The following is a 27,663-nucleotide window of genomic DNA, read 5'->3' on the forward strand; positions in this document are numbered from 1 at the left end:
TGACTTTTCCCGCTGCCCCTAGCGTCCCCAGGTGGAAAACCAACCTTGCAACATTGAGACTACCGTCCCGGAAAGAGAAGTGAGAAACAAGAAACTCGTTTTTAAATCCTCGTGTTTCTTACCTTGTAACATCCACATTGTCTGCCGAACTTATGCTAACCGTTTTGCTAGCTTGTAAACAAATCCATGTGCTTTATCGTTACCTTTTTCCACAGTTTGAAATAGCATAATGCACAATTTCTCCAGCAGAGGGGGAAATCCTGCCAAGTTTCCCTTTAAAGTCGTCCTACAGCCAGCTCCCGTTGGCTGCTCATTGGCTGCAGCAGTCCCGGTTAAGTCAGGTAATTTTGGGACACTTTTTGTAAGCCTAGATCACAAAAAAAAACGTAAAATATGCTGCCAAGTGAAATATTTTTGAAGCATGCTTTAAAAGACATTAAGACACCCTACCCTATGTTGGTAAAATCAATGGTAGGCCTACGCTACAGCCCGTCAGATAAAATGGGACAGTCAGTTATGGACATTGTAAATAATAGTCAATAATCATGTTTTTTTTTTTCTGGACTATTGTGTCAATCATTGTATCATATTCAATATGTTTCAATATTTCTTAATTAACAAAACTACTATAACTAGCCTACTATTAGTTAGCCTGTGTGGCACAAGGTTTTTGATGGCTCCGTGGCTTATAGGCTAAACATGGAAATTTTACATAGAAAAATGTCCCAATTTACCTGATGCATCAGCTAGTCACTAAAATCCATAAAAAGTAGGCCTATGGTGTATTGTTACAATATGTTGACAATAACCCAAACAATTCATACATCATACAAGCATGTTTTGTGTTCAAAGTTTTAGCTGCAGAGCCCTTATCACCAACACTAATTCACTAAATCAACATGCCAAGTGATTTTCTTGCAAGTTCTGGGTCCAGTGTTTTTTTTTTTTTTTAACCCCATCAAAATTATTGTTTAATAATTTTAATAATAATAATAAAAAAAATTGTAGTTACCATAGCCTATAATACCATTATTAGTGATTGCCTTCTAATATTTAAAGAGCCCAAGATGTAAAACCATATTTGTCCCACTGGGACTGATGTCCCAATTTGGGCAGCTGTGGCCTATTGGTTAGCGCTTCGGACTTGCAACCGGAGGGTTGCCAGTTCGAACCCCGACCAGTAGGCATGGCTGATGTGCCCTTGAGCAAGGCACCTAACCCCTCACTGCTCCCCGAGCGCCGCTGTTGTTGCAGGCAGCTAACTGCGCCGAGATTAGTGTGTGCTTCACCTCACTGTGTGTTCACTGTGTGCTAAGTGTGTTTCACTAATTCACGGATTGGGATAAATGCAGAGACCAAATTTCCCTCACGGGATCAAAAGAGTATATACTTATACTATATATAATTTACCTGACTTCACCCTATGTCGCCCGTCACTGGCGAATACGAGAAGGAGTGATTGGTCACATGCATAAAATGACTTAAGTTGCTAAAGTCTGGGTTACACAAAGCTACAACAACACAATCATTGTGTTTTCTTAATGACAGACAGTTTAGCCTAGTTTATAAAAAAAATAATTTAGCCATAAAGTATACCGAAGCCTTTTTCGTGTTACAATTGTTATTGAAAAGCCTGACATTGTGTGTGTGTTTTTCCTAATGACATTTGAGTTCATGATTTTAATGATGTTTGTTAAGGAATTTTTGGTTTAGGCCTACCTAATGACAGGCAGTTGAATTTCTGAATGAAAATAATTTTAGTTTTGAAATTTATGCATCATACAGCCTAGCTTACGTGTAGCACAGCCAGCATGAAGACGAACAAATACAAATATGCATGACATATTTAAATGTCAAATATGTCCTTGGAGCACACAACACATTATCCCACATTATTATTACGCCGATGTATGAACAAATCATTGAGAAAACTAGATGTACTACAAATCGGTACAAAATATGACCGCTGCTTGTCAGTTGTAACTGACTGTGGAAACTTCTGGACTTCAAGCAACGTGGATTCTGTGTCTCTCCTCTGTTCCTCCAGACTCTGGGACCTTGATTTCCAAAGTAAATCCAAAATTTACTTTCATCAGAGAACATAACTTTAGACCACTCAGCAGCAGTCCAGTCCTTTTTGTCTTTAGCCCAGGCGAGACCCTTCTGACACTGTCTCTTGTTCAAGGGTGACTTGACACAATGTGACAGCTGAAACCCATGTCTGGCATACGTCTGTGCGTGGTGGTTCTTGAAGCACTGACTCCAGCTGTAGTCCACTCTTTGTGAATCTCCCCCACATTTTTGTTTCACAATCCTGTCCAGGGTGCGGTTATCCCTATTGTTTGTACACATTTTTCTACCACATCTTTTCCTTCCCTTCGCCTCTCTATTAATGTGCTTGGACACCGAGCTCTGTGAACAGCCAGTCTCTTTAGCAATGACCTTTTGTGTCTTGTCCTCCTTGTGCAAGGTGTCAATGGTCGTCTTTTGGACAGCTGTACAGTAAGCAGTCTTCCCCCATGATTGTGTAGCCTACAGAACTAGACTGAGAGACCATTTAAAGGCCTTTGCAGGTGTTTTGGGTTAATTAGCTGATTAGAGTGTGGCAACAGGTGTCTTCAATATTGAACCTTTTCACAATATTCTAATTTTCTGAGATACTGAATTTGGGGTTTTAATTAGTTGTCAGTTATAATCATCAAAATTAAAAGAAATAAACACTTGAAATATATCAGTCTGTGTGGAATGAATGTATACATTATACAAGTTTCACTTTTGGAACGGAATTACTGAAACAAATCAACTTTTTCATGATATTCTAATTATATGACCAGCACCTGTATGTGTGCTTCTCTGTGTGTGTGTTTTCGCTTGTGAGTGTGTGTGGGGGTAATGGTAATATGTGTGTGTGTGTGTCTGCTTGCCCTCATGTATGTGTGTGTTTTATGTGTGCGTGTGTGTGTGTTTGTGTGTGTGTGTGTGTGTGTGTTCACTTGTAAGTGGGTGTGTGGTGGTAATGGTGTGTGTGTGTGTGTGCGTGTTTGTGGGTGTGGGTGTATTTGGGCATGTGTTCGTGTACGTGTTTGTGTTTACGTGTTTGTGTGTACGTGTTTGTGTTTACATGTTTGTGTTTACGTGTTTGTGTTTACGTGTGTGTATGTGTGCATGTGAGTCTGTTTTTTCTTCTTCATTTTTTTTTAAACGCTTTTGTGTTAACGATTTCCCGGACACTAAAAGACCAGGGTGCACAAAACTTGGTGGGCATGTACCATTGTTTTTCGGTTTGATATATCAACCACCCCAACCACCATACCACCATGCCGGACTGGACCCCTCGACAAGAGGTTAGGGCGGACACAGTGAGAACCGTTGGGCCTAGGATGACCATTTTTTTTTACCCATCCCATATCCACTCATTTGAAGTATAGCGCCACCTAGTTAAAAATGAAAAAGCTAAAACGAGGCATTGTAATCACAGGTTCAAAACTGCACGGAATTTGAAATGTAGAATCAATATGACACCCTCTGAATGCATGCCAAGTTTCGTGGAATTCCGTTCATGGGGGACCATACAATACAATAAATGAATATATATCCCCCCCAAGCTCACTTCAGTCCCTGATCCCCCATATTTCTGCGCCCAAGGGGGCTCCCATAAAAGCTGGCCTATGTTTTCTAGCCTACCACAGAGGACCGGGGTGTGAGACGGTGGGCCAGGATTCCACACGGGGCACCCTTCCATTCTCCATCCGGTCACACCTCATGTGGCTGTTCATCCCAATTAACTCCAAAATGGACTGGGGTGGGGTCAAGAGCTCCGGACTTGTGCTGCCATCCCAGGCTTGCTAGCGTTTGTGGCTTGTAGAGTCCAGCAACATTCCCAGTTGGCCTCCAAAAGCTATGTTTCCAAGGTCCGTGGCTCAGCCGCTGTGGGCGACACGTCCTGTCCCCATCCAGGCCTCTCTTGCAATGAAGGCCTATGGTTTAAAAACCCAAGCCCACACCACACAGGTTTATTTGCGTTTATTTGATAAAAGTGTGGATTGTGTGGATGAAAAGAGTGACTTACAAAGAAACGTCCAATCTCGCTCTCCAAACTGATGGTATGTTTCGATGCCAATCCCAATAAGAACATCACCATGGTGACACACCATTGACTATCCTACGAATTGATATGGTGGTGCTTCCCTATAGATTACATGCACCAGGCTTGTTTTGGTGTGATGGAAAAAACTCCTCCACCTCTGGACTAAAGGAGACCAGTCAGTGAGAGTCTCTGTCAAGCAGATGTTGCCATGTGTTGCCATATTCTGATCTGCCCCAATCTTGTTAAGAAGCATTCTGCATACGCAAGAGAAATCCTTAAATTCACAGGGACGGACCATTATGGTGAGGAATTTCTAGTATACGACACACACACACAATGGTACACATTACTCACGATGCAAATTATTTTTTTATTGGACTGAATAATTGTAGCGCGTTTATGTATGAAAATGGGGGGGGGTTCAATTAAGATTAACAAAGCTTGTGTGTGTGTGTGTGTGTGGGGGGGGGGGTGTAATACTGTATCTGTCTGGACAGAGTTAGAGTTAAAGGGACACCAGGCAAGCCTGATGCTTTTTCTCTACAAAACTCCCCCTCGCTCGGTCTGAAGCTCTTTTCCTTTTCTTTGCGTCTTCCATCAAGGGTTTTCGCTGCTTCTTCACCGGCTCTGCCATTATACACACGTTTGCAACAATCTCTAGCGTTTTGTTAGCCTGCCTCTGTGCTGCTTTTTTTTTTTTCATTTACGACTGTAATATTTTGAATAAGTTCATTTTCATTAAAGAAACCGCACAGAAAAAAAGAAGAAAGAGAACAACTCTCACAGCACAGTTCCCCCTACATCTAGGCCCTCTCCTTGACCAGCTCTTACAATCAACCATGGTAACATCACGCTAATTAATGGGTAGATAGGTAGAAAAATGTAGGCTTCCAGTTTCTTACAAAACATACTGTATATAAAACCAGAAACCACCAATGCACATCAAACAGGAATAAAAAGCTAATTCTGGAATAATTAGTTTAATCTCTTGTATGTTCTGTCCCATGCCAAAGCAGTGACCTCAGAGCGGGTGATTCTACAATCTGTCCCAGGCCTTTCAAGATGTCTATTGCAACACCAACATCTAGGCCAGCTCCTATGAACAACCACAGCAATTGTAACATCAAGCTTGCTAATGGATAGATATGGTTGAAATGGAAAATGTAGCTTCCAGTTTCATACAAAATATACTGTACATACAAAACCAGAAACCACCAGTGCACTAAGGTGGGTATTGTCAGTTTTGTCAAATCACCACTCAATTTGATGTTATTGTATTTGTTTCAATTTGGTAGACAATCCATTCGAATCACCACTGTCTCCAGTCGGCTACAATCAACCGTTCAGGCCAACATGTAGAACCAAAAATGACTGGCTGACTCTGGAGGAGAGTCTGGGAGATAACCTCTTGCAAACCAAACTGTTGTGTATCTATACAGAAAGAAATGTCTGAAATACCTACATAACTTGGAAGACAATGGGAGCAAAAACTACACTGCACTGTTGCTGTTGGTAATCAGTAGGCCTACTCACTTGTGCATACCATCTAACTACACTATAATTATGCCTAACTATAATAACTATTTAAATCATTATGTAACACTGCCATTCAGTCAAACCACAATTTCCTAAACATGCTAAAACATGCTCCAGCTCGGTGCCTTAAAGATGTAAGCAACGCCTTTTTTTTTGCTCAGAGCTCTATGAATATGTGACTGGTAATGTTCCCATCTATCATGCTGTGCTAAGGAATTTTTATGATTCAGATACAGATTCATGTGCTGACTGAGTCAAGCAATAACATTGTAATGGCCTTTACTGACAGGATAAGTGACAAGATATTCTTCCTTTTTTTGTAAACATTGGAGCAAACATCTGTGTGTGTTTTAATCACTGTGGACAGCCATTTATATGTCAATGTATGTCTTTGTATGCATTGTGTTTTTTTTTTATTTTTTATCTGGACTTATCTGAGTCTGTGTGTGTGTGTCTGTGTGTGTGTGTGTCTGTGTGTATGTGTGTATGTGTACCCTTATGGATGGACATAATGAAACAATTGGTAGAAAGTGAAGTTCTTGGAGTGGTGAGTGGGGAGCATTCCGTTGCTCACCGTTGCTGAACTGGAGTGCATCACTTCAATATCTGACAAAAGGACCCTGAACAAACTGATCAACATATTGGACAATGAGTGTCATCCACTCCACAGCACTATTGTTAAGCAGAAGGGCCTGATCAGCTGGAGACTTCGCTCACTGCCTTGCACAACAGACAGACTGAGGAAGTCATTCATCCCCAGGGCCATTGAACTGTTCAATGCATCACTTAACCCTCTAGGCGCCACAGTCGACTATAGTCGACAAGATGCGGTACTGAATAAAACGGCCGATTTAGTCAAATAGGGTGTCATATTTCGTTCGACTTCCACTCCACTAGATGGCAGACATGTCATACGTCATCCCCGAGAAGAAAAAAGGACACGCTTTAAACAAAACTTTCTAGCTACAGCGCATTGAATCAGTGCATGAAATACCGGAGCTAGTGTGCGTGTGAGCCACACAGAGCGATATTGTCAACGTCAGCGATAGTATTTGCATTAGATTATCGCCTAATGGCATCAAAAAGTTTACCTGAAATGAAGTGTTGGGTCTTCTATTCAAGGACCCTGATTCTGAAGGGAATATCTGCCTTGAGAAAATGGCGGTGATTCGTTTTAGTGAGGCTTCAGATCGTCCCTGCCTTGCAATGATGCAGCTGGACAAAGTGAGAGTTTACTCCTTAGTTTAGCTTACACCAAGCACAAGCGTTGAATCGTTTGCCCAATGTCATTGGTGGGAATAATGTTTCACGGGTTGAGTGTTCATCGGGGAAGTTAGCAGGGTGTTAGTGGTGTGCTTAACGAGGCTGGAGGTAGCCTAATATCCATAGCGCTAGCTTCTGTCTTCTGAACGTGTGCCTCTCCACAATCAAGGGCGACAGTAACGTGGGGTGGAGCCTTTGTCTAATGCCACTGGGTATGTTAGATGAGGGTCGGTGCTCATAGGACAGTTAGGGGAACGAGTGGCAGTGTGGGGAGTCGCAATGAGAATGACAGTAGGCCTAGTCCGAGCTGCGCCAAATTCTCTCCCACTCGCACTTGAGGCAGATCTAGCCATGCTGCTTTCGCATGGTGGAGGTGGTGACACGCTCTCTCTCCCTCTCCCACACACACACACACACATTAGGTCATGCATAGTCTATCACAAGATGATGGGAATGCGGCCCTGTATGGATAGGGATAGGAGTCATTATCTCTACAGCAAAAGGCCTGCTACATAAAAAAAAAAAAAGTCAGCCATTTAGTAATGATTTACACTGTTGATTTGCTATCTACTTCCCTGATCATTTAGGACATACAGTACACTATGTGTTCCTTTTTTGTGTGTTCATGTCCTTGTGATGTGTGTGTCTTTTAGTCAGCTAAGAAAAAAAAACAAAAAAAACATCAACAAAAACAACAAAAAAGAAAAAAAAAATACTAACATTGTCTCTTGTCTTGTCTCGTCATCTCACTCCTGATCTGTGCCTTGCCGTGGCAAATGAGCTTTTGAACTAAACAGGTCTTGTCTACTTGTGTTTGTGTGTCATCTGAATAATATATATGTGCCCCATACATGGAATCAGAGTGCCTACTGTATGTAGTAAATGGAAAATCTGTACAGCAAAAGGCCAGTCTACCTCTACATGCATTTGGTTTGTTTCTGCCATTTATTAGTAATGATTTACACAGTTTGTTCACTACTTACTATTTACCTGAGCATTCAGTATTGTGCAATATAGCATACAGAAGGTGAGGGACATTTTGGGGGGAAAGAAGTGGTGCATTTTATCATTCAAACATGCAACTTTTCATGAAAATTCTATAATCCAAGATGGCCACCACCATATGACGTCATAATATGCAAATTAGATATAAACATTTAATCTCTACATAAACTTTGGGTCACCCTTAATATTTCTCTAATTTACAGAAAGTCTTTATCTCTTATCACTTTTAAGATATAGCCTTTTGAAATGAAGATGTCAAAATTGATCGTTTCGGAAAAAAACCTCTGGCGCCTAAAGGGTTAAGGGAAGAGGAGAAATAGACTTCTCCGCATAGTCTGTCTGCCTCTTCACCACCTCCATGTCTTGAACTGTTTGTCCACTAGCCACTTTACCATTGTCTTCTGCATCACTGTTTGCGTGCTTTATTAGCACATATGCACAACCCCTCCCTCCATGCCACAGCCGAATTGTGACCACACTTATACCTTTCCTAATATAGTTATTTATATATAGATATATAGACTTTATTATTGCACTGTTGCAACTTTCAGTCGCGGTTCCGAGACTACTGCGTCCCAAGGGAAATTGTTGGCTTTGTCCGCGACCCATTGTCCACGCGAAGCGAGGAATTCTCCTCAATGGCCAAAACAACCATGTGTCATGAGCTCTCTCTCTGCCTGGTAACACGCGCTGATTGAAGTCTGATGACCTCCACCTGTTCCTGCTCTGCTCTGCCTCACCCTCGTTTACCTACCAGCTGCACTGCATTCACCACTCATCATGCCCTGTATATAAAGCCTTGCTTTTCAGTCCACACTTGTCAGATCGTCTGCAACCAGCACCAGTCACCTGCCTGTTTTGGAAAACGCCTCTGACTCTTTGCCTGTGATCCCGGACCGGCCGACCACTTCTGTGTTCTCCAGCCCCGTAATCTTGACCTGCCTTCCGTCCCTCTTCTCTTAATACCACCTAGTCCTTGACTGTACTGCTGCTTCGGTTCAATTGCTGTTGTGTGTGTGTTTCCCCAGGACTTCCCGGATCATCCAGCTCCTGCCATCGCTGTTCGGCTACTGGGGGAACACACACACGCAGACTCTTGGAACTCCTGTACCCCCCCCCCGAACCCCCGAAAACCCCCTAACCCCCCAACCCTTAAAAAAACTTTTTAACGTGACGCTTTTGTGGTCCTCGTCCTGTTTGGTGTCTGACAGTACGATCTGACCAAACATGGACCCAGCGCACGGTCGAACCAGCATGGAAACCGACGAACCAGAACCACCCACCGCCATGCAACGCCTGGAAGAGACAGAGAGAGAGGTAAACCGCAACACTGCTGACATTGCCTCCCTACTTCAAGCCGGCTACCAACAGCGTCAGCAGTTCCAGCAGCAACAGCAACAACTTGCAATGATCATTCAACTTCTCACCAACCTTTCTCCTCTGCCTGCTCCCACCGGCCCAGCCCCAGCCAGCCTGCTCACCGCCCAGCACCCGAAGTCTCCTGCCCAGTCCACTGCTGCCTTGGCTGCCGGAGCCCCAGAACCCAGGATCGGCAATCCAGAGCGGTTCAGCGCCACTCCAACCCAGGCACGGGCGTTCCTGACGAGCTGCCGTGGTCCAGTTTACCCTGCAACCCAGGACTTTTGCCACTGAAGGGCGAGGGTCGGTTACGTGATCACTCACCTGACGGGCGAGCTCGACTCTGGGGAATGGCGGAGTTCGAGCCAGACCCCAGCATGTGCAACCTTCAACCTATTCGCAGAGGAGATGCTCAAGGTATTTGATTTGGAATCCAGAACAGCCGAGGCATCTGGGACCCTGATGAGTATTCGCCAAGGCAGAAGGACTGTTGCGGATTACTCCATTGACTTTCGAACTGTGGCAAGTCGGAGCTCCTGGAACATGGAAGCATTGGTGGATGCCTTCCTCCACAGCCTGGCGGACTACATAAAGGACGAGCTGGTTTCCCACGATCAACCCCCACTCTTGATGAAGCCATTGCTCTGGCTGTCCGTGACGACCGCAGGATCCAGGCCCCGCCGTCGTGAGGGGGAGGGCCAGAGTCCATCCACCAGCACACGGAGTGTCCCAACTGCCCTCCTGTCCGCACCCCCGCCACACCATCTAGCCAGCCGGACCAGTCTGAACCGATGGAGATCGGCCGGCAGCCCCTAACCCCTGCAGCGCCAGCGACGCATCACCTCCAACTTGTGCCTGTACTGTGGTGGTGATGGTCATCGAAGTCGCCACCTGTCCAGCAAAAAGCCGGAGCTCACCAGATGTAGGAGGAACGGGATGAGCTCAATGAACATTCAGCCCTCCATCAGCCGTAAGCCCCTCATCCAAGTCTGTCTTCACCTGTCTGATTCCACCCACACCCTGGCAGCCCTGGTGGACTCTGGCGCAGAAGCAAACATTATTGACACAGGACTTGCTCGTCCAGCTGGGCTTGGAAAGCCATCGCTTGTCCACCCCTGTTCCAGCCCGGCCCTGGGACGGTCACGTGCACTGGCACAGTTACCAGCATCACAGCCCCCATCTCAATGATGGTGTCAGGAAACCACCGAGACCATCCGCTTCCACCTGCTCAGCTCTCCAGGCCAACCCCTAATCCTGGGCTACCCTTGGCTCCGTCTCCACAATCCTCACCTCGGGATTGGGCCTCGAACTGTGAAAGAGTGGGGAAATGCCTGCCACCTGACCTGTTTTGCGTGCTGCCTCGCTGCCCCCGCTCAGTACCCCCAGCACTGCCCCCGACATTTCTAATGTCCCTGAATGTTACCATGGCCTCCAGAGGTGTTCAACAAGACCAAAGCCACATCTCTGCCCCCACACCGCCCCTGCGACTGTGCCATTGATCTCCTCCCTGGGACTGCTCCACCCAAAGGTCACCTCTACTCACTATCCCCTCCTGAAAGAAAAACTATGGAGGATTACATCAGGGACTCCCTGGCAGCTGGACTCATTCGCCGCCTTCCTCTCCTGCTGGTGCCGGGTTCTTCTTTGTGGGAAAGAAAGATGGTTCTCTTCGCCCCTGCATTGATTATCAAGGTCTGAATGATGTCACAGTGAAGAACAGGTACCCTCTGCCTTTACTCACCTCTGCTTTTGAGTTGCTCCAGGGATCCACTATTTTCACCAAACTGGACCTTAGAAATGCTTACCACCTAGTCCGGTAAGGGAGGGTGACTAGTGGAAGACTGCATTCAACACCCACACCGCCATTATGAGTACCTGGTAATGCCATTTGGCCTCACCCAACGCCCCAGCGTATTCCAGGGCTGGTGAATGATGTGCTTGGGGACATGCTGAATAAATTCGCCTTTGTGTACCTGGACGACATCTTAATTTTCTCCAGAACTCTGTCCGAACACACCTGGCCATGTCCAGCTGGTTCTTCGACGGCTCCTGGAGAACTCTCTCTATGTCAAAGCCGAGAAATGCGAAGTTCCATGCTCAGACTGTGTCATTCCTGGGATACATCACGCTGAAGGCAATATCCAGATGGACCCCGCAAAGGTCTCGGCAGTTACCTCCTGGCCAGTTCCGGGAATAGGAAGAATTTGCAGCAATTCCTCGGTTTTGCCAATTTCTACCGGAAATTCATCCCGAACTACAGCTCGTCGCCGGCTCCCCTCACAGCTCTGACCAGCATCAAACCCCCTTTTTCTGGACCCCAGAGGCCAACACAGCCTTTCATACCCTCAAGGCCCGGTTCACCACTGCCCCCTATCCTCCAGATGCCGGATTCAGACCGGCAGTTCGTTTGTCGAGGTGGATGCCTCAGACGTGGGAGTCGGGCCATACTCTCTCAACGGGCAGAGGAGGACAACAAGTTGCACCCTGTGCATTTTTTCTCGCCGGCTTTCACCTGCAGAGCGCAATTATGATGTTGGAAACCGTGAGCTGTTGGCTCGTCAAGCTTGCCCTGGAGGAGTGGCGCCACTGGCTGGAGGGGTCCACCGTTCCGTTCCTGGTCTGGACCCATCACAAAACCTTGAATACATCCGCAATGCCAAACGTCTTAACCCCAGACAGTCCCGCTGGGCCTTGTTTTTCACCAGATTCAACTTCACCCTGTCATACCGCCCAGGTTCTCGGAACACCAAGCCGGACGCTCTCTCCCGTCCAGTTTCATAAGGATGGCCTTCCCAGGAACCTGCATCAATTCTGCCCGATCCCCTGCGCGTGAGCTGCCCTGACCTGGGATATCGAGGAGGAAATTCAAGAGGCCCTCCGTGACCATCCCAGTCCCAGTGCATGCCCAGACGGTCGTCTTCAAGTCCCAGAGAATTTGAGGTCCCGGGTCATACAGTGGGGGACACAACTCCCGCCTTTGCCTGCCACCGGGCTCCTCGGGCCGCACCTGCCATCTCCTTGCCCAGCTTCTGGTGGTCTTCTTTGAGAAGGGATGTCCGAGAAGATCCCGTTGCCTGCCCCACCTGCAATCAGAACAAGTCCTCCACTGCCCCCGCTGGTTTTACTCCAGCCCTTGCCTGTGCCCACACCCACCCTGGTCCCACGTCTCCTTGGACTTTGTAACTGGCCTCCCACCATCAGGTGGGATGACGGGTCATTCTCACTGTGGTTGACGGTTCAGCAAGATGGCACACTTCATTCCCTCCCTAAACTGCCATCTGCCAGAGAGACTGCCCAGGCTGTTCTTGATCATGTCTTCCAGGGCTCACACGGGCTGCCCAGGGATGTTGTCTCTGACCCGAGGTCCCAATTCACCTCTACATTCTGGAAGGAGTTCTGCCGTCTTCTAGGGGCCACAGTGAGTTCCCACCTCTGGGTTCCACCCCAGTCCAATGGTCAATCCGGCGGGCAAACCAGGAGCTGGAGAATGGGTGCATGGTTCTCGAAAACCCCAGGCTTGGGCACAACAACTGATGTGGATAGAGTATGCTCACAACTCCCTCACCTGCTCTGCCACTGGTATGTCACCTTTCCAGTGTGTGTGCTACCAGCCCCCTGTTCCCCAGCCAGGAAGGAGATGTGTCCTGCCCGCCTGCCCTCGCCATTGCTGCCGTGCACCTGGTCACAAGCTCGTGCCACGCTTACTCAAGTCAGCTGTCAGCTATGCCACTGGGGCTAACCGCCCAAGATCGCGGCACCCGCCCACCGTGTTGGCCAGAAGGTGTGGCTGTCAGCCAAGGATCTCCCACTGCGGGTGGAATCGCGTAAACTGGCACCTCGATTCCTCGCCCGTTCCCCTATCCAGAGGGTCATCAGCCCAACCGCAGTCCGCTCCAGTTGCCAACCTCCATGAGGGTGCACCCTACTTTCCATGTTTTCAAAGTCAAGCCGACGCATGAAAGCCCGCTGGTCCCGTGCCGCTTCCTCCTCCTCCTCCTCGCCTCGTTGGACGGTGGGCTGGTGTACACCGTTCGGCCAAGCTCGTCCAGACGGGCAGGTAGGGGCCTCCAGTATCTCGGGTCGACTGGGAGGGCTATGGACCTGAGGAGAGAACCTGGGTGCCAGCCAGTCGGATTGTGGACCGGACACTCATCGCCGACTTCCACCGTCTGCATCCTGATCAACCTGCAATCCGTAGGGGCCGCCCCAGAGGGGTCCCTAACCGTCCTGCCCGCCCGGCTTCCTGTCCTGTGCCTGACCCTGACCCTGTCTCGGTACCTGTCCCGTCTTCTGTCCACGACCCTCCAGCTCCCTCCGAGGATGAGGATGTTCACTGACCGCCGGAGGAATTCTAGCCCTCCACCGCCCCCTCCCAGCCCTCCCGACGTGGTGTCACTCTTGGGGACTTCTGGGGCCGTCCCTTAGGGGGGGGGGTTCTGTCATGAGCTCTCTCTCTCTGCCTGGTAACACGCGCTGATTGAAGTCTGATGACCTCCACCTGTTCCTGCTCTGCTCTGCCTCACCCTCGTTTACCTACCAGCTGCACTGCATTCACCACTCATCATGCCCTGTATATAAAGCCTTGCTTTTCAGTCCACACTTGTCAGATCGTCTGCAACCAGCACCAGTCACCTGCCTGTTTTGGAAACGCCTCTGACTCTTTGTTTTGTGATCCCGGGACCCGGCTCGACCACTTCTGTGTTCTCCAGCCCGTAATCTTGACCTGCCTTCCGTCCCTCTTCTCTGAATCACCACCTAGTCCTTGACTGTACTGCTGCTTCGGGTTCATTGCTGTTGTGTGCGTGTTTCCCAGGACTTCCCGGATCATCCAGCTCCTGCCATCGCTGTTCGGCTACTGGGGAACACACACACGCAGACTCTTGGAACTCCTGTACCCCGAACCCCTGAAACCCCCTTAACCCCCAACCCTTAAATAAACTTTTGAACGTGACTCTTTTGTGGTCCTCGTCCTGTTTGGTGTCTGACACCATGAGCTCGTTGGACGAGGCAACGCTTCAGTTGGAGCTCATTGATTTCCAGTCAAGCTCCCTCGTCCATGATGCGTTTAGTGCGCATTCCGTGGAGGATTTCTGGATCGGATGCTCAGAAGAGTACACAGGGATCAAGAAACTTGCCCTTTTATGTGCTGACGATGTTTCCATCTACCTACACGTGTGAGTCAAGCTTTTCCTCAATGAATGCAATCAAAACACACAAGAGGAACCGTCTGACCAATGCAAACTTGAAGAACTGCTTGAGGATAAAAGTGACATCCCTGTCGCCCGACATCCACAAAATTGTGACCGAAGGGAGGAGCTACTTTTCCCATTAAGTGAGTACTGGCTTTTTTAAATAGTTAAAAAATATGCCCAGTTATATTGTTTGATCTTATTTAAATTGTAATTTCCCTTTTTTCTGTCTTTATTCAGGAGCAGCGCAGATCCTTCTCCCACGTGGCCAATGTGCATTCATCTTTTCTTTCACTTGGGCTTTCACTTTCACTTCTTTTTTATGTTTCATTTTAATTGGACCATTTCATATTTGAGCAGACCCTGTTATGTTATTAATTTTACGAAACATAGGCTATTTTTGACCTTGCCCACTGGAAGAGGGAGACAGGACACTTTTGGGTTTTTTTGCACAAGATTACGCGCACTCGCGTGCCAATACCGTTCCGACCTGTGCGTCATGAATAACTGCAAGGATGTTCCACCTGTTGTTTTGTCACTTTAATAGGACTATCATCTATACCTCAATAAATGTTTCGAAATTTATGGGATTGCTGTAGGCCTTTTTTTCTTTTTAAAAACATGGGGTTAAAAAAAAAAACACTTTTTTTTTTTTATTTAAACAGCAAATTAACGCCATCTCGCGGGCCAGATAGAATAGATGGCGGGCCAAAATGGCACTATTTGCCGACCCCTGCACTATGTGGATACTGTTTTTTAGAATTGATTTAGATTAAGTTTTATTTAGTATAATTTGTATTTTAGTATATTTAGTATATTCTTTATCTTCTACAGTCCTTATTGCTTAGTTGTGTTTTTTTATATTATATAGCCTACTTTTAATGACTTTCTGCGGTTAGTGAATGTGTGTGTGTATGTTGTCTGTATGCTACTGTGACCTTGAATTTCCCCTAGGGATCAATAAAGTCTCTATCTATCTATCTATGTCCCACCTTGACAAATAGCAATACCTATGTGAGAATGCTGTTCAATGACTTCAGTTCTGCATTCAACTCAGTTCACTCAGTGAATTGAGTAACTGGATTCTGGACTTTCCAACCAATAGATCGCAGTCTGTTAGGTTAGATAACCACACCTCCCCACCCATCACCCTGAACACCGGTGTACCACATGGCTGTGTGCTGAACCATCTTCTTTACTACATCTTCACCTATGACTGTACACCTGTACATGGCTCTAACACCATTGTCAAGCAGACGACACCAGTCCTTTTAGGCAAGTCCCTCCACTCGGCAGCCATATTGTAACGCTTTTTGGGCACTTATTGGGCATCTATTTCAGCAGAAATGCGCGTGCACAAGGCTTCACGACACCAACCTTGCTCCTGCGGTGAGATCACAACACATGATTGGCACGATATATTCACAATCAGGGGCCGACTGGCCATCAACACCATCTGGTGTTCTCCCGGTGGGTCGTCACACCTTTTGGGCCGATAAAATACAGTAGGCTATATCATTTAATTACAGAGCTGAGGGACAGAGCAGGTGGTGAGTGGAGCCTAGTTGAGGCTACATGCAACAAGAACTCAGTGATGGAGTAGGTAGGCTATGTGTGACATGCCATGCTGACGATGATGATTAATTGCGATAATGTAATTACATGGTAATGATAACATAGTAAAGCCGTGCTGTGTTCATAATAACATAGCGCAACTTCAGTTTTCTAAATTAATGATTTGCAATTACCTTTGATCAATAGTGTGCTACACAGAGGACAAATATTGGTCAATATTGTACTCATGCACCTAGAAGAAGGCCCATTCTGAACACAGGAAGTGTTTGCGGTCAGAGAAACGTTAGCCTGTCCAACAGCTATTAATTCCTCATAACTCAGGTTTTTCTAACCTCTGTCAGTCAGCTCTTTATTTTGCTGATTGCAGTCTTCCAGCTGAAGAATAGGGCAGTTGCGGACAGTCATTGGGGTGTGACCCAATATGTATATTTGGTTAAGCAAAGTAAGAGGGCAAGCGGTTATCTGATGAAAAGTCATGCCAACACCCAAAAACGCTTTGTAAGGTGGATTGATGTCATATTCCTTAATTGGTTTGCAAAGATCTCAGTCAGTCATCTACTGAGAAGGTGAACACCAAATTTTGATTGGATTGTTGCATATAAGAAATAGGAGACACTTTTGACCCATTTGTGAGGGTAAAGGATGGTGCACAGCTGCTCCAGCCTCAGATTTTGCTTAGATCTCATATTGGGTTAAATATGCATTACATTCACTCTACTGCTCAGTGTTGCATTGGCTTAGACTTAGTCAGGCTGTGTCACTTTGTTGTGATACAATACTTTATAGTATTGCATTACAAAGTAACCCCATGCATTTCTATGGATGATTTTTGCTGTGTCTCCTCATTAGAAAGTTTCTGACGACACTACAGTGATTGGTACGATGCCAACGATGAGACAGCCTACAGGGAGGAGGTCCAGCACCTAACATCGTGGTGCACCGACAACAACCTGTCTCTCAACACCAAGAAGACGAAAGAGCTCATTGTGGACAGTTCGAATTATGGGGGTGTTTGGGGGAGGCTGACTCCCCTGATTAGGACCTGGACCTCCCCAAAAGAGATAAACACAACAGTCTGGAGAGGATTGCAATATTCAATATATTCTTATGTAATGTAAATTACACTTCTGTCCTTCCCAAACTACGTTAAAATGGTGTGTTTAGCAGACCCCCGCTAATATCATATCACTATAGGGGCCCACCTGCCATTAGTTCTCTTACTGCTAAATCTTGTCAGTGTAACTGTCAACTGTCCTCTATTGATGCACATACAGTACATACCTCAGTATATGTTGATGTGTGTAGACTCATGGTGTTAGCTAGATTTGAAACACAGTAGGTAAGTTATATTACGTTAGCTAGACCTCGGGAATGTTTAGGTTCGCGGTTGTGTGCAGTGGCGGCGGTAGTGTTAGCAGCTAAGTAATAATTAGCTTCACACTCAAATTGTTAGCCACCTTTCCTAGCGCTAGCTGCCCGGACGAGGGAAATGGCCTTCTATGGCAAACAGTCACTGGCTGAAACTTAGCCTTCGTTTTGAACTACGTTTGTATGAGTGGTAGGTTGTGGCATAAAATAACTTGATTGTAGGCTTAGCTGTTAGTTTGTTGTTCAGTTGAACATACTTATCTAACAACTGTCTTTTTTTTCCTTCTATTTCTGTTAGGTGCCACTTCACTCTGCTACTGGATGGTGGAGGATCAGACTGACTGCACCTGGGTGGTCTATGGATGCTATGGATGTCACGGAAGCACATGTCAATCATCAAAGATTTAACGTTGACAAAGTAATGTGGATTTAACATCAATAACTAATTGTTATCTGGGTGCAGAATGAGCAGTCATCAACACCAACTGAAAGCCCCATTTTGCAGATAGCCTATTGCATTGCATACAATTAGGCTTTCTCTGAACTACATTTTCCAAGGTTTTTTGTATGAGGGTTTGTATGAACTCAAAGATTAAGTGATTCAATGTTTTTTTTTTCCGGAATCTCCCCACCAACATTAAGCCAGCAGCTTTCCATCCACTATTGTAATTCCTCTGGCATTGCATTTCTAGTTTGTATAAAATTCCGAGAGTCAGTCAATCAAAACAATCTCAATGCCTTATCCTGCTTTCTCTTTTCCCTCCATCCTATTCCTTTAAAGAAGACCGTTTCTCTGAAATCCCACAGGCCCTCAACTAACAAAAGTGAAAGTGCACAGAATTGCACACAATATCCTGCTTCACACAAGCGGTCACAAGATGAAGCTGTTGTGTTGGTTTCACTCTTATAACTGGCAATGTGACAGTGTGGAGAGGTAGCCTATGCTTAATGTTAATAAAAATGGCATAGGCTACTGGCCAAGGATGGGCAAAACATACATTACAATGTATTTTGATATAAGATGAAAATAAAATATAAAATACAGTAATCAATACATAATCAAATAAATGATAACATTTACACACATACAACACAAACACAAATCTGTTTAAACAATACATGTTACAAATCTGTTTTGAGAAAAGAAGCACTGTATCATAATGCAGATCCAAATCAGCTAGGTTAAAATGTGTTGTGATTTAATCAGAGGTTAAAAATTCTGTCACTCTGATAGAAAGCATGTCGGCGCCATCACACAACCGATGAGCATCAACACCCCCAGCACTTTTGTAATAGAGGAGGGTGGGGTTAGACTCCTAAAAAAGAATTGCAGGAGAGTTGCAGGTCCTGACCTCATATCCTCCGCCACTATTAAGCATTGTGCAGATGAACTGGTCTCAGTTCTCACAGACATATTTAACTGGTCTCTGAGGGAATGCAGAGTTCCTGCATGTTTTAAGTCTGCTGTCATAATTTCCATCCAAGAAACCCAGCATTAGTTGCCTGAATGATTACAAACCTGTAGCATTAACATCTGTAATATTTGAGCGAATATTATGTGAACTGTTCCGCACACAGGGCAAACAGGTCAGCCGAGGATGCTGTGTCCCTATGTCTCTACTCCATTCTACAGCACCAGGAGGCCCCAGGCAACTATGCAAAGGCCCTCTTTATAGATTACAGCTCAGAAAAAAGTTCCCTATTTTTTCATAAACTTCAACAAATGGGTGTCCATAACTCCTTATGTCACTGGATTTTGGATTTCCTACGGCAGAGAACACAAGTGACCAAAATCAATATAAAGATCTCTAAGGTCACATTAACACTGGTCAGGGTGATAGATAGATAGATAGATAGATACTTTATTGATCCCCAAGGGGAAATTCAAGGTCTCAGTAGCATACAGACATCACACACAACATTCACTAACAGCAGAAAAAGTAATAAAAGTATATAATATAAAAAAAATCAACTAAGCAATAAGGACAGTAGAAGATAAAGAATATACTAAAAAACAAATTATACTAAATAACACTAAATCTAAATCAAGTCTAAAACAGTATCCACATAGTGTGCTTAGGGGTGATTAAGCATGAGGTGCTTGCAATGACTGAGGCAGGGACTGAGTCTGTGATTCTCTGTGCATAGTAGTTTCATATTCGCTGTACAGAAACTGCACGTCACACATCTAACTCTTTACATGTGTGGATGACACAACACTGCTGGGGCTTATTCCTGATGCTGCCAATAGAAACGAGGTCCTCTCACTGATGAAATGGTGTTCCCTCCACCACCTAGAGCTGAATGTCTCTAAAACTAAGGACATAGTGTTCGACTTCCGCAGACGGGGGAAGGCCTCCCAGCCCTTGTTCCTCAATGGAGTGGAGGTGGATTGTACAGTAGGTTCTTAGACACAACAATCACATCCTCTTTGAAATGGGAGGATAACTTAACTTGCACTAGCAAAAAAGTCCACCAGAGGCTTTCCTGCAGTTGAGGAAATTCGGGGTGGCCGCTAAGGGGATGTTGCAGTTCTCTTAATGGGCCTGTATCATTTTCACATCTCTTTACACTACTTTTACAGAACTCTGGTATTTGTTATGCTACTCATGCCAGTATGTTTATCTATTTGTTGTACCGTATGTGGATTTGCACTATCACTCTGCATACCTGCACCATGTCACTTTAACTTGACATCTGTCACTTTAGCCTCCTGAACTGCCAGCTGGTTGAAGTATGTTTATGTCATGAGAGGTATGCCTTCTTTTCTGCCTGTGTCAAGTGTGAGTCTGTGTGGGATACTGTACGGAAGCGGCATGAAGATGTTCTAAGTCTTTTTGTGTCTTTGTTGATCATGACCTGTCATGCATGCTCTCTAATTAGGAGTTAAGAGTGCAATTCATGGAGTGGGAACCCATCAGTGAAATATACGGCCAAGATTCGATACAAAGTACAACGATGCAGAACAAGAGGTCAAAGCTGAGTTGTATGACCAGCTACAACATGTCATTTCCCCCAGCAGTGTACGCCTCATCATGGAAGATCTAACTGCAAAAGTGGGAAGTGATAACAACGGATAAAAGTGGCTGCAAGGTGACAGGGTTTGTGGTAACATCAATAACAATTTGCTTTATTCACGCGACGGCTCACTGCTTTACACCCAAGTTCCAAATGATCAACACACTCCTAGCCAATCTATAGACAATATTTACACTATTTACACTATTTTGCCAACTTTCTGGCACACTTTCTCATGTGAAAACTGTTTTAGATAATTAGTTCCCTTTGCAATTAGCCTAAGCACTATAAATAAGCCACAGGTAATGTACAATGGGTACAATGGTGGGAGCAGGAAGAGTGGGAAGAGAAAGAATTAGAGGAGGCTGAAGAATGGGACGTGGAGGTGAAGAAGCAGGAGGAAGAAGAGGATGAAGAGGACGCGGAGGTGAAGAAGTGAGAGGGAGAGGATGACAAGGACAAGGAGGTGAAGTTAGAGGAAGAGACAGGGAGGAGCAATTGGAGGACGAGGAGGGGGAAGAGGAAGGGTAAGAAGAGAAAGAACTAGCCCTTTTACAGGCAAAAAATCAGTCTACATGTGGGGATATTGTCATGTCAGGCCTGTGTATGGCATTCCAGAATATATTTTCCCTGGTGCCTTGGACTAGGACATTGCATGTGATGTACAGTGGACGAAATTTTGAGAGAGACGACACGACGTAGACTGATTTTTTTGTCTCAATGAAATTGCTATTTTGTGTTTTGACTTGGAAAACCCACTTGTGTTTGTTTTGATCTGTGTAAATAAACACCAATACTTTTATTTTACTAGACTATTATTTTTCTCCAACTCAAAAATACATAGTTTAAAGAGCAACCTAACGCCCATGATCGTTTGCAACAACATTAAAATCATCATTAAATCAACATTAAAATCAACATTATGTTTAGCTGATGCCAGTTGCACTACAATTTCCATATAGTTTGGTTTAGGCTGTGTTTTGACATGTAACCTTTACTCCCACCATAGGTGAGTCACATTAGTAACACAGTCAACATGAAAGATTTCAGCCAACAGATTTGTTTGGTAAGAATGTGATATGTGTGTATGGTCTGCTCTAAAATACTGATACTGATTTTAAGTGAACTTTGTCATAAGCGAATGGATAGATGCTGTTACCGGTAAATGCTTGTGAATGCTGGTAAATAGTGCATGGTCAGGGTAACAGGTAATTGTGTAGCCTTTGTGCACACTGTCTCTAATTCCATGAATTTAATGTATTAATGTCCTCAACCAGCACATATCCATTTATGGAGTAATCCAACGATCTCCAATTTAGGTAATTACCCAGGGTGTAGTTCACAAAATCATTCTCCATATAATTCTGGATTTCGGATGGTGAGTTGACGTAGTCCCAAACATGCACATCAGTGATATGTCCCATGAATGACGTCCAATTTGGTCCAAGTATTACACTGTTGTTTGCAGCAAGGGAACCTCCAGGATTTGCAAGTTTCCTGACACTGGGCGTCTTATTGACGATCATCTGAGACATCCCAGTGCTCCCATCCCAGGCTGTACATAGTGAGTTCCACTTATTCAAGTTGTACTGTAGGCCAAAGAAAAGGAGACTCTTGTCCTCAATGCGCAATTCATAGTGTGGTTGTTGACTGAAATGCCCAAATATTGTGAGAGCAGCTGGTTGTCCGGTTATGTCTAGCGAAAAGAGAACATTGTCATTTGATAATTGGTCTGTGTAAAAGCGTAAGCAGAAAGTGGCGGAGGAGAGGGCCTTTGAGACTAACGGTGTAAGCCTCACATAAGAGCTGACGTATCCCTCTGGAAAAGAAAATACTTGTCCTCCGAGACCTCTTTTATCTGTGGGACAACAAAAACAATGCAACACATTACTGTTACTCTCAGGCCTGCTTTCTGCACTGTGCTTGAATGACATTTGTACAGTTACAAATTTTATTGGATTTGTCACTTTGTTAAAAGCATCCGCTGTTGTATTATACTGTAAGAGCCATTTTGAGAGTTGTGAATGCTAAAGATGTTGCCACTGGTTATTTAAAAAGGGTATGAATCATTTTGGACATGCCATTTTTCATAAATGTTAAAAAAGATGAAAATACTTCTTTTTAATTCCATGTTTGTCCCACTTGTCCACTAGCCACTGTCTGTCCACTAGCCACTTTTTACCACTGTCTTACTGCCTCACTGTTTGCGTGTGTGTGTGTGCTATATTAGCACATGCATAACCCCTCCCTACATCCCACATCCGGATTGTGGCCACACTTATATCTTTACTTAATATAGTTATATATATTAATATACCTTGCTTTATCTTCTACTGTCCTTATTGCTTAGTTGTGTTTTTTTATATTATCTACTTTTTTAATTACTTTTTCTGCTGTTAGTGAATGTTGTGTGTGATGTCTGTATGCTACTGAGACCTTGAATTTCCCCTTGGGGATCAATAAAGTATCTATCTATCTATCTATCTAGCTATCTTTCTATCGATCTATCTATCTAGCCAGCCTGACGAGCCAGACCCACATCAAGATATAGGGTCTGGGAACTCACTATTTACAGTGCTCAATCCGAGGGGCGGGATAAACAGTTTCAAATTCCCTCTGCACCCAATAGGATAGCAATACAACTCGTGTCCCATGCGTTTTCCCACCAGCGGAGCTAGTTGGCTAGTTGATTAAACTCTTGCCAACTTAAAAAAAGCTTAACTCGTATCGCACTGTTTGCCATCAGCAGCATCCATCTTCTTTGTTTTCAAGTAGCAGGGACCGTCACAACTCTGCCATCATTATGTTAAGCCTGCCCACCGACTCTATACACAATGTGATTGGCCTGATCGAAGTTGAATTTTTCCAGCTCGCAAGCCAATGGAGAGTTGCTAGACTACCCTGGCAGCAAATTACATTTGCTGTCGCTAGGGTGCGTCTAGATTTCTAGGCTAACATTGTCTTGCAAACTTTTGGCATGTGGCAGGGTCATTTTCAGTCAGAACAAACATATTTATAAAGAGAAAATCAACATTAAATCAGTATTTTCCAGGAGTATGAATATATTTTTTCTTAACTAAATACATATATGATATATACGTATATGACTCTTCATATCAGCGGATTGGGTACTGGCACTTTTTTGGTCCAATTCAAGCACTGTTTATACGTGTCAAAAGAAAAAAAAGCTTACCTATATCTAATCTGGCATCTCCTTTACTTATCCCCCTGTTAGTGACCACGATGCATGAATAGTTGCCCTCATCTGAGATTTTGGTGTCCTTCACAAGTAAGGATAAATCATAGCTGTTCATCCAGTTGGTGTCTGCCAACTGAAATCGTTCATCCTCTATTTGTGTACCACCATCGAATTTCATCACAAGGTCACCATCTTTCCTCCAGAAGACCTGCATTATTTTAAATTCCCGTTGTGCTTTCACCACACAGTTCAGCCTTGAGGACTGGCCAGGGTGACCAGTGCTGCTCTGACACTCCATAGTCACAAAATCTGATATGTGAATAAACAGGAGCCAGAAATGAAACATATTAAACACACACAAGACATTTGTTATTTCAACTGCTATGAACAATTGCACAAGACCAACATTTTTGTATTTGCACTAGCAATTTAAAGGCATTTGGTGCAGTTTTGGGTTCCAGGCCTCCCCCTAGACTCGCAGAGTATTTATATTAGTTTACCATGGCAGTGTAGATACTCCTCACAACTTGAGACCTTCCCCCAGACACCGGTACATATGGGCATTTGTTTTGGAGCCGAAAGAGTAACATGCACAGTCAATCTCCAAAGATATAGGCCTACTGACCAGGGAATGTTCCACAATTCTCGTGAGGTCACTGGGGCGCCGACAGCCCAATGACAAGGGTTGTTTTTCACCTGCATTGTAGCTATACTAGGTGCGCAACAGATCCTGAAGTTGCCTACAAAAAGGATCCAAAGCTTCCATCTTTGCCCATAAAAGGAGATCCGGGTTAACTGAAGCTAACTGCCTATTCCCATAGGAAAAAACGCAAGATACCAGGTCTCCTTATATGGACAAAGCTGGTAGCTTTTTTGTAGGTGAACTTCAAAGGGTCTATTCTCTATGTTAGAAGTTTGCTTACCATCAAAATGACACTTAATCTGTTAAGGCAAAAAACTGGCATAGGATGCCTTTAACCATGTTTGTAACCACTGCTGGTGGCCAAAGTCTTTAAAACTCACCAGCAGTTGATGGGACAGTTACAGTGAAAATCCCCACAAGCAGAATTCCAATGGCTGAAGACATAATCTAAGGATATACAAATAAACAAGTTGATGAAATAGTTGACCATGCAAGGCATGATATGGCACACACTAAAACATGTCCTTTGTAAAATTAAGTCTGATAGTCTGATCCTGGCTAGATAACACCTCAATTACACATCTGACACCTTAACCATCAGCACAGGCGCCCCCCAGGGCTGTGTTTAGCTCTGCTGTATAACATCTACACTAGCCTAAATTGCGGTGTTTGCAAATAAGCCCAATACAGTCATAACAGAACCTCAGTCAGATCGTGTGGCCTATTGGTGAATGGAACGCTTTCATTCTGCACTTGGCCAAGTGGAAGCCAGCATTGTTTCTTGTTTGTTTCTGCATTGCTAGTTTTATCCTAGAAGTATCCTTTACGCCTGTTTGCTTCTCCTCCTCTGTAGGCTAATCATATAGGCAACTATATTTTAACAGCCCAATTGAAATATATTTTATTTAACATACTTTAACATTATTTGACACACTTCTGTACTCATTTCACAATTATTAACTGATGAGAATCACACAATTATAGTTCTAGCTACTTCAAGCCCGACCATTTCTGGTATCATCAGCTCGGCCTGGCTTGATAGTCGGCATGAGGCTAATAATAACGAAATCGTGTGCATTTAGGCTTATATTGTCTAAATGCCTTGAACGGACTATCCAGAATTATTGCTATGTCATTGAGTAATTATTTAAGTAGGCTGTTTTGCATAGCCTGCTTTGACCTCTATTAGGCTAACGTTCCTAATGTTGTTTTTTCGGTGCTTCTGTCGACCAGCAAATGTATAGCCTTTTGCATCCTTGTTTTTTAGCTGATGTTAAGCCATCTCCGTCTGAATCACCAGAGATTGACACATTAACTTTGCAAAATGCGCACATTTCATAAAAATGATCAACTCTCATCTCCATAGCATAACCTTCGCATAACACCAACAACAATTTATTGCACCATCTGTTGGTTGCAGCTAGGCCTACAACAAAAAAAGTTTGGACAATACATTTGGCTCTTAATGGACAAATACGACGTTTCTTGCATACTTGTTAACATACCTCTAAAAAGCTTTTGATACGATATGGGCTTTGTTAAGCACTAGCGGTCCCCAAGTCGCAGTAACACTTTCAGTTTCGTAATGACGACTGTTTATCATAGAGGACCACACCGAGGTGAAGTTAGTTTGATATTTGATATTCGGATTTTCGACAGATATTAAAAAAAAAAAATTATGCGGCCGGTTTCACCCCGTGTTTGCAGACAATGTACAAACAGATGACCTGTCTACTTGCTCCCAGCCGACCTTAGGGACCGTCTAAAAAGTACCTTCTGAATTACCTTCATAGTCTTTTTTGTCAATAGCTTTGACATCATGTGACCTAGTGAATCCAAACCAATTCAAAATAGTTATCCTATATGGGACTCATCAGACACACCTCTTTTTATAGTCACTATATGCACACAGTATTTTATATGAATATTTTAAAGAAAATACATTATTTCATATAAGAAACAGTCTCCTTTTTTTCAATACCTCCCAAGCCACATGACCTAGTGACTCCAAACCAACGCAGAATAGTTATCCTATATGGGACTCATCAGACACACCTCTTTTTATAGTCACTGTATGCACACTGTATTTTATATGAATATTTTGTAAAAAAAATGCATTATTTCCTATATGAATGGTCCTCTTTTTTCAATACCTCCCAAGTCATGTGACCTAGTGACTCCAAACCAATGCAGAATAGTTATCCTTTATGGGACTCATTGGGCACACCTCTTTTTATGGTCACTGTCTGCACACTGTTTTTTATATGAATATTTTGAAGAAAATACATTATTTCCCATAAGGAATGGTCTCCTTTTTTTCAATACCTCGCAAGCTTTTTTCTCGCTAGACATCACAGATCAACATAGAACTGTTCTGCTATGTGATACTAATCAGACACATGTCATTGTGAAATAATATTTAGCATGAACTATTATATTTAATTTTTTTTTAAAGAATCATATTTATTTCCTATGGAAAACAGCTTTTTGCTCAATAGCTGCCATATAAGGGGTCCTAGACAACACAGATCAATACAGAACTGTTCTGCTATGGGGTACTTATCAGACACACCTCAATATGAAAAATGATTTGGCATCTACTATTATATGGAAGGTATTGAGAAAACACAGTTTCCATAGGAAACAAATGGGGACTATAAAATAGTATGTGCAAAAATTATATTAATTTGAGGTGTCTTATGAGTCACTAGGTCACATGGCTTGGGAGGTATTGAAAAAAAGGAGACCATTCCTTATGGGAAATAATGTATTTCATATAATTCATATAAAATACAGTGTGCATACAGTGATCATAAAAAGAGGTGTGCCCGATGAGTCCCATATAGGATAACAATTCTGCATTGGTTTGGAGTCACTAGGTCACATGCCTTGGGAGGTATTGAAAAAAATGAGACCATTCCTTATGGGAAATAAGGTATTTTCTTTAAAATATTCATATAAAATACTGTGTGCATATAGTGACTATAAAGAGGTGTGTCCGATGAGTCCCATATAGGATAACTATTTTGAATTGGTTTGGAGTCACTAGGTCACATGATGTCAAAGCTATTGACAAAAAAGACTATGAAGGTAATTCAGAAGGTACTTTTTAGACGGTCCCTAAGGTCGGCTGGGAGCAAGTAGACAGGTCATCTGTTTGTACATTGTCTGCAAACACGGGGTGAAACCGGCCGCATAATTTTTTATATCTGTCGAATATCCGAATATCAAATATCAAACTAACTTCACCTCGGTGAGGACCACCTACCGACAGATCCGTTGCAGATTGAAGATAGGCGGTCCCCCAAAGAAACTGGTCTACGGCTCAGCCATGAGAAAACAGCCAGCCCTATGAAGTAGCCTAATGTATCACAATATATTTTTAACCATCATTAACACAATTATAATTAATACAATTAAA

General features: G+C 44.0%; 1 protein-coding gene across 3 annotated transcripts; it reads right to left on the bottom strand.

Moving 5' to 3' along the window:
• Positions 1-210: 210 nt before the first annotated feature.
• LOC125297874 (female protein-like) lies at positions 211-25,861 on the bottom strand. 3 transcript variants are annotated; one of them, XM_048248416.1, is made up of 5 exons: positions 25,748-25,861; positions 24,623-24,689; positions 23,594-23,908; positions 22,200-22,258; positions 22,009-22,096 (listed from the first exon to the last, which is right to left on the bottom strand). In XM_048248416.1, exons 2-5 carry the CDS (start codon positions 24,684-24,686, stop codon positions 22,091-22,093), a joined length of 444 nt encoding a protein of 147 aa, XP_048104373.1. In that variant the 5' UTR covers positions 24,687-24,689; positions 25,748-25,861; the 3' UTR covers positions 22,009-22,090. The 3 variants fall into 3 exon arrangements, with proteins under 3 accessions (XP_048104375.1, XP_048104372.1, XP_048104373.1); XM_048248418.1 differs by lacking the exons at positions 22,009-22,096; positions 22,200-22,258 and adding an exon at positions 211-367; XM_048248415.1 differs by having other exon boundaries at positions 21,165-22,258.
• Positions 25,862-27,663: the final 1,802 nt, after the last annotated feature.

The sequence above is a fragment of the Alosa alosa genome, chromosome 7, assembly GCF_017589495.1.
Source record: "Alosa alosa isolate M-15738 ecotype Scorff River chromosome 7, AALO_Geno_1.1, whole genome shotgun sequence".
NCBI lineage: Eukaryota > Metazoa > Chordata > Actinopteri > Clupeiformes > Clupeidae > Alosa > Alosa alosa.

Bases quoted from the DNA above. Each gene is read 5' to 3' on its own strand.
- LOC125297874 (XM_048248415.1), bottom strand. From the start codon at position 24,686: ATGTCTTCAGCCATTGGAATTCTGCTTGTGGGGATTTTCACTGTAACT. The intron at 23,909-24,622 runs GTGAGTTTTAAA...TTCACATATCAG, and splicing joins AACTGTCCCATCAACTGCTG to ATTTTGTGACTATGGAGTGT. The intron at 22,259-23,593 runs GTAAGCTTTTTT...GTTGTCCCACAG, and splicing joins AGATGCCAGATTAGATATAG to ATAAAAGAGGTCTCGGAGGA.